Here is a 7,688-nt window from a genome sequence, read left to right on the forward strand (position 1 = left end):
TCTGCGAGCAATCTAAGAAGTCAACCATTCTTTTTTCTTGGCGAGCCACACTTAAACATGATACCTAAGTTATTAGTCCTAGTTAACTTGACAGGTTAATCATCTAATCACGTTTTCAGTATTTTATAAGACCTATTCCCTAAGGTTGCATTGATGGTCAGTTTATCACAAATTCCTTTGTGAAAAGTATAAAACTAACCATGTCTAAATCTAAGTAAAGAATAAAAATCTACAATATCCGATTTCAGCAGAGCCAAGATTGATAACTGAAGTCATTAAACTTGTTGCGTTGCATTTCTTAGAAATTATCAATTAAAACGAACTCCAAATATTTCGAAATGCTATAAGATAAATTTCACTTATCCACCCCAATTAAACAAACCAAAAACATGAACTAAAATAACCTCAAGTATGAAAGAGTAGTCGATAATATATACACCACAAGCAAGAATTTTATATCAATTAAACCTTGTAAATTAACACAAAAAACAAATAAAAATAAAACTAACCTTGTAATGTCTTGGAGAAAGGGATTAATTGAGCAGGTTAAGGCAACTAGTCTACATTCACTGAAAAATGAAGAAGGATATAGGTATAACTAAATCAAGTGACATGACATACACTAAGATACAACCGACTGATCATTTGGAACCTTACCCATTCAGAATTGAACAAAGCTTTTTGGCCTGCATATTTGCATGAAAATTTGAATTTTGGTAAGTAATTATTTGAGATTTAATCAATTAAAGCAGATAAAGGAGAACTTAAATCCTAGGGAAAAAGTGTAACTTAAAAATTGCAATACTCAGCATAATTATTAGAATCTTGAGAAAACTAACTTCAGCAATGCTTTGACCTATGACTATATCTTATTTACATGCAGGGAGACAATTTAGACATCATGTTCAGCACATCAATCCATGTAAAACTTCCTCCAGAACGAGAAAACTTTTTTCATGGGAATAAAGCTTATTTTTGAGTTCCACACTTCCACTTCATATTTTTTACTCACTTAAAATGAATTCAGCAGGGCCTAACAGATTAATAGGAAGCTCAATGACAAACCTTGGCAGTGGATAGTGTTTATTTCTGATCCTTTCATCTCTATCCCATCATCATCCAGAAGAACCAACCCTGATGAAGTTATGTTAAAAGGGAAAGCCAAAGGAGGAGAAATCGGAGATTTTGCTAACTTGATAAATCTTTGACCTGCAAGAAAATGAGCTTCTAGAATTTAAATTTGTATGACAACAATCACATATTGCAATATTCAAATGGTGACTGACATATTTTGTTAGAATATTATCGATCATGTGTTTCTTGAGCCAGGTTATATTGTGTTAGTAAGGTTAGTGCTATGCATCACAGTCATTCAGACTTTTGAGTAAGATATAGTTATCTTGTACTCCAATCCTATCTCTCATTGCCCTTTTCATCTAATTGCTAAAAGTTTATCAGACCTTTGTAATTTTCAAGTTCAAATCACGTGTGAAGTTTCTAGCCAAAACTTATGAGAATTTTAACTGAGTATAGAGACATTCAATGAACATTCATGCACAAAATTCTTCTTTTACAAACAGAAGGGCAGATTACAAACCAGTATTGATTTCTTACTTCTTCCTCTTTTGGCTAAAATAATAGGAAATTGTAAGTCATCAAATAAAAAAATATACAATAGATGCTTGAAAGTTGGAATATTGATCTGGAAGTCATAACCATAACTTGAACTTATTATCCCTACTCATATCCCAATAATTTGATTCATGCTGAGGAGCCATCTACATGCATTTGTTACAGAAAAATGCTTTCGAAAATCAAGTGAGCACATCTACAAAAACACAGCCAACCTGATCTGGCCTCAAGTACAAGACGGATGGTCACAGCATGAGCCCAGTTAATGCCCAGAGCAGCAACAAGATGAGAATCATATGCAGCACGATCTTCTTTTTTTATAGAGTGGCTTCGTACTGCTTAGAAGGGATAGTTATATGTCAATATAGGAGTTGAAAGTCTCCAAAAGATAGTTTGTCCATCATACCTTGAAAGGAAAACGTAAGAGGTTCATCACCAATTTGAGATCTTACTTGATTTGTCACTACTATTGGAATTCGTGAAAATTCTGCAAGTGACCTAGAGACATGCATAATCAGTACAGCCTCAGAGGAATTATTGCATTACAATCTCTCTTCAGAATAATATCATACATGTAACAAGAAAGATCGTATTGGTTCATGGTTCTTACTTGATAAAAGAAACATGCCAACCCAATGCTTGTTGTCTAGAAGCTCCACAATCATGCTCACTGGATAGAAAAACCAACCAATTTCTATGCATGAGACATCCATGAAGAGGAGAACACTATATACTTAAAATTTTGATGAGAATATTTGATTCCATTGTTCACATTATTGTCCAAAAGTCAGTCTCACCCTAAAACAAGGGCAGCCATGCTATCAATGATGAGCAACTTCACTTGTTTCTGGAGGAGTGATACTTGGACATGGTGCAAACTGGTAGCATCAACACATCACACAGTACATAAACAATTTAACAGGAGCAATAAGATATGGCAGACCAATTTGCAAAATAACTAAAAAATAATATTGTGGATCAACCCACACGGTATCAGGCTTTCACCTTTGATCCTTTTGATTGTGTGTTCATGATCACTAAGCCTTGTTGTGCAATCATGAACGGACCAATCAGAATGATCAGAGGAATTTTCAGTCTTCCGTGAAGGTTAATCATGAACACCAGACCCTTCTGAACGAGGTCTAAGCTAATAGTAAAACTACTTAGATGCACAAACCCTGTCTAAATTTCTTTGTTTTTTGTCCTTAATGAGAGCTTTGTATTTGTTATGTCATCGTGACCTTCCTCTACTGTTCAGTCTTCTCCAAACTATTGCATAATCTCTTTAAGACTACACAGGTTTCTTTGTACATGAACAATCATCAGTATGTTTCTTTTCTTTAAATTCACTACTCCGGCACCTAAAATTGAACATCCTTGCTAAAGTCTTAAGGAAATTCACACCTCTCAGTGAACTCAGAAAGTGATGTGGGACGCAGAATAACGATTCTACCAGCCATCTGCAATAACTCAAGCAAAGATAATTTTCATCAGGCTCATAGAGATTATCAAGTTCAATTGGGATGAAAACGTAGTCCAGATAAGAAAAAGAGAAAGAAATAACCAGCATACCTCCTGTGCCATTCCTTTCTTGAGAAATATTTCAGGAAAATTCTCTATTCCAATCTGTATCAACCTGGAAAAAAACAATGAAATTCACAGATAAAGAATTCTGCATTTTATTCATATGATTCAGGGCAGCTAGACAGAGCTCATGTGCTTCAAATACCTTGTTGAACTAAATTTGGATTCAACATCAATATATATGACACGCCCATCTAAGCCTCCACAATTTTCCGGCAAAGATGCCAGCAGGGAGAGCTTCAAGCAAAACTGCAAATAAAAATTCACCCATCCGATTAACAATAACTGGAAAAACAATACTTTTACAAGCCGGTGGAATTGCTGAAAGCATGTAGATGCCCATATCCATATGCATAACCCCAAGAATATAACAAAGGACATGCGATACACATCTTTTCTTATAACTTAGAATAGGCACCAGATTATAATATAATGCAGGTGCTCTTTCATATGATGAAAGCATTTCCAATGGACAAAACTTCAGTCAACTTGTACAAGTGCTACAGAAAGGAGCTAAACAGATAGTGGGAGTTGAGGCAATGATTGAATTGAGCTGTATAATGGTAAATCACAACTATGCAGAGAGTTGTATGATTGTATTTATGTTTTTATACAGTATATAAGTTATATGTTCATAACTAACTGATTAGCTATAACCTAGCTTGGCAAACAAACATGTCTCACTCTGGAAAGCTCTTTCTTTTGGTACAAAAGTCTTGGCCGATCCAACAATGACAATTTAGAATAAATAAATTCATACACACTAATGAAGTCACTTATGGATATGGATATCCTGACATTGATAAAGCAGGTAAACAAACAAATAATTAAGCCCTAGAAACCCTAATAATGTACCTGCGTTTTGCCAATTCCAGCAGGACCAACCAACTCTGTCACAACACCAAAGGGTATGCCGCCACACAAGGCCTCATCTAATCCTCTCAAACGAGTTGGAAGATGACCGGCCGATCTCTCATCGCGCACTCGCTGCTCCATCAGAAGCAATGCCTAACACAATATCCACCAGTTTTTCAACAAATTGAAGAAAAATTCGTGTAAAATAATTATTAAAAAAGAAATCTAAAGGGAAAATGAGCAGCTAGGAGTACAGTTTGACAAGGCGGACAAACAACTTCACTGATATGTGCCATTGCAGATTTTACTTCTGCCATCCCAACGTCCAATTGTTCCATCAACTCAAATTCAGTCAGAGACAATGCATCCTGCAATTTATTTATTAATTAGTTACTTATTTAATTAATAATAATAACGGAGAATAGGAAATGGAGGACCTCGATTCTAGTGAAGGGGAACCGAAAGAGCTTGAAGCTAACAGAACTAAAGAATGATGTAAATTAGTTGTTCTACGAAAACAGAATCTGAAGAGAGAGAGAGAGAGAGAGAGAGAGAGAGAGAGAGAGAGAGAGAGAGAGAGAGAACCTTGGCGGTGATGATGTTGCGAGCAGTGAAGATGTTAGCAATGGAATTTGGCAATCCCATCTGCTTGATGAGCTTGTTCGCCATCTTTCACTCCTTCACTCTCTGCTCCTTCCCGCCAAAACCACAAGCCTCTTTTCCGGCCGCAAAAACTGAAAATCAAATATTTCGCCACTGCTGCCTGCCATGGATAAATGAGAACAAAAAAGAGGGTTCACTAATATATATTATTTTTAAAAAATATATATATTAGCGAATAGTCTAATAGCATAGATTTTTTATTCGATAAATTTTTTATTAATTTTATTATAAAAATTTAAATTTAAAAGATTATTAAAAATATTATTTAAAAAAAATAAATCAATTTATCTCACAAAAATAAATAAATATTAAAGATTTTTAAAATAATAAAAATTAATTAAAAATTAAAATATTCGATTTAAAATTTGTTAGAATTAATTTAGGTGTTTGTTCATATTTTAAGTTTTTAACGGTTTAAAAAATGTCACCATATTTTATTTTTTGATAATATGTATAAAATCTGAAATTTATCATTTTTTAGGTCTTGAAATTCAAACTTCTTTTTTTGTTATGGAAATTCAAACTTTGCTATCTATATAGGCCGTAGGTCTGTAATATTATAAAGTTTTTTTTTTGTCTTTTCGATCGGAAGAAACTTTACCCTTAAAATATTTTTTTCCTTCGATCTTCGGGTATTGATTTTTACATTTTGTCTATATATGAACCTCGTAGATATAGTAGTTATTTATTTATTTTTGGAATCGTAATAGGTTTTTCTTTCAAGCTCTCATTGGTTAAGAAGTCAACCCTCTATTTATTTTTCTGAAAGTATGACCGATTCCAACTTTCCACTCTCTGGTGAGTAAATCTGCAATCTTCCTCACAATAGTTTCAGGTGCTTAGTAATAATGTCCGGATTTTTTAGAAGTTCAACCACGAAGTTGGAGTTAGTTTTTAGAATAATTTTCCCGAAATCTAATTCTCATGTTTTTAGGCCATAAAAGATGCTCTATAGTTATTTTTACTCTCATACGAATATTATGAGGCTAGTTTAATTATAGACAATACACGTTCTTTTTCGTGTTTTTTTTTTTTTTTTTTTTTGGGGTGAGTAGTTCTTTTTCATGTAATCATTGCTTTTTTGTCATCCTCTCTTTTGGATTTAGAATTGTTTGATATTTTATTTGACCCATAGAAAGCAGTAATTTTTTTTTTCTTAAAATATCTTCTAATTCTTTATTGCGGATAAAACAGTATAACTTAGAAGTAGAATATTGGTGAATTACAACATCAACATGTAATAGTTCTTTTGTTTTTAATTATTTGGTATATATTTTTGAACATATATTTTGTTTTTGGACACACCAATGGGACAAAGTCCAAAGAAATTACAAACTGTAATATTGGTTATTGGATATCATCAACATCATGACGATAACGTATCCACACCTTTTTCTTTGTTGGGCCTTGGCCCTTCCGTGTATAAAAAGGGGTTAGGACCTCCTGCAAAACGTTTCTAATCCTTAGAACTTATGTCAATGTGTTTATTTATGGATTGGCTCATTTGAATATTTTTGTTGTTGTTCCTCATGACACCAATCTTTAGAATTTTTGTTCTTTTGCATCAACTATTGTGACTAATTAATAACATCTGTGCAAGACCAAGTTATCAAGTTAACAGATATGTTAGTCTGAGTTCTCCTGAAATTGTACTCTACTAAAAAGTTTGGTCATTTGTAATTTATTAATTTTTAAATTAGATAATCTCAAAAATTAAAGTTATAAAAAAATTGACGATTTTAAAGAGAGAACTACTCTTACAATTTTAATGTATTTATTTATTTAAACATATAAAAATTTTAATATATCTCAAAATATTAAAATGATACTTATACTAAACATATTGTGGAGAGCCAATATACCTTACTATGCTCAATAGTGAAATATTTCAGATTAAAACATTAGTATATAATCCTTGTAACTCACAACACTAAGGCAATCACACTATCTTGGAGTTAATACTTTGTGGTTTATATGACTTTATTCACAATTTCACATAAACACCGCGCACAGCATCCAGTTGGTGTTGTCATGAACAACAACAACAAAAATATTCAAATGAGCCAATCCATAAATAAACACTGACATTAGTTCTAAGGATTAGAATGTTATGCAGGAGGTCCTAATGCCTTTTGGTACATGGAAGGGCCAAGGCCCAACAAAGAAAAAGGTTTGGGTACGTTATTGTCATGATGGTGATGATATCCAATATTACAGTTTGTAATTTCTTTGGACTTAGTCCCATTGGTGTGTCCAAAAACAAAATATATGTTCAAAAATATATACCAAATAATTAAAAACAAAAGAACTATTACATGTTGTAATTCATCAATATTCTACTTCTAAATTATACTGTTTATGTCTATGATTGGGGTTGTCCAATTCACTTGACTAAAAAAAATTATACTGTTTTATCCACAATTGATCTTTAATCTATTGAAATAGAAGATACTTTAAGGAAAAAAAAAATTACTGTTTTCTCTGGGTCAAATAAAATATCAAACAATTCTAAATCCAAAAGAGAGAGTGACAAAAGCAATGATAACATGAAAAAGAACTACTCACAAAAAAAAAAAAAACATAAAAAAGAACTTGTATTGTCTATAATTGAACTAACCTCATAATATTCGTATGAGAGTAAATATAACTATAGAGCGTCTTTTTATGGCCCAAAAACAACATGAGAATTAGATATCGAAAAAATTATCCTAAAACCTAACTCCAACTTCGTGGTTGAACTTCTCAAAAATACGGGCATTATTACTAAGCACCTGGAACTATTGTGAGGAAGATTGCGAATTTACTCCCTAGAGAGTGGACAGTTGGAATCGGTCATAGTTTCAGAAAAATAAATTAGAGGGTTGCCTACTAATTAACCAATGAGAGCTTGAAGGCTGAACTAAAAAATAAAAACAAGGAAAACCTATTACGATTCCAAAAAGAAGTAAATAACT

General features: G+C 32.7%; 1 protein-coding gene across 2 annotated transcripts; it reads right to left on the minus strand.

Moving 5' to 3' along the window:
* Positions 1–259: 259 nt before the first annotated feature.
* LOC148553255 (DNA repair protein RAD51 homolog 2-like) lies at positions 260–4,842 on the minus strand. Of its 2 annotated transcripts, none has more exons than XM_088493631.1 (13): positions 4,657–4,842; positions 4,326–4,439; positions 4,072–4,224; positions 3,362–3,465; positions 3,205–3,268; positions 3,037–3,092; positions 2,430–2,510; positions 2,243–2,302; positions 2,085–2,119; positions 1,848–1,967; positions 1,066–1,209; positions 658–686; positions 260–569 (listed from the first exon to the last, which is right to left on the minus strand). In XM_088493631.1, the coding sequence occupies exons 1-13, from the start codon at positions 4,738–4,740 to the stop codon at positions 567–569; spliced, it is 1,047 nt and encodes a 348-aa protein (XP_088349757.1). In that variant the 5' UTR covers positions 4,741–4,842; the 3' UTR covers positions 260–566. The 2 variants fall into 2 exon arrangements, with proteins under 2 accessions (XP_088349757.1, XP_088349756.1); XM_088493630.1 differs by having other exon boundaries at positions 2,039–2,130.
* Between the last annotated feature and the right edge of the window lie 2,846 nt (positions 4,843–7,688).

The sequence above is a fragment of the Arachis ipaensis genome, chromosome B7, assembly GCF_059453495.1.
Source record: "Arachis ipaensis isolate K30076 ecotype BB chromosome B7, ASM5945349v1, whole genome shotgun sequence".
NCBI lineage: Eukaryota > Viridiplantae > Streptophyta > Magnoliopsida > Fabales > Fabaceae > Arachis > Arachis ipaensis.

Coding starts and splice junctions, on each gene's coding strand:
- LOC148553255 (XM_088493630.1), bottom strand. CDS start 4,740: ATGGCGAACAAGCTCATCAAGCAGATGGGATTGCCAAATTCCATTGCT. Junction 4,225..4,325: donor TTTGTCCGCCTTGTCAAACT/GTACTCCTAGCT, acceptor ATATTGTGTTAG/GCATTGCTTCTGATGGAGCA. Junction 1,210..1,847: donor TGTACTTGAGGCCAGATCAG/GTTGGCTGTGTT, acceptor ATTTTCTTGCAG/GTCAAAGATTTATCAAGTTA.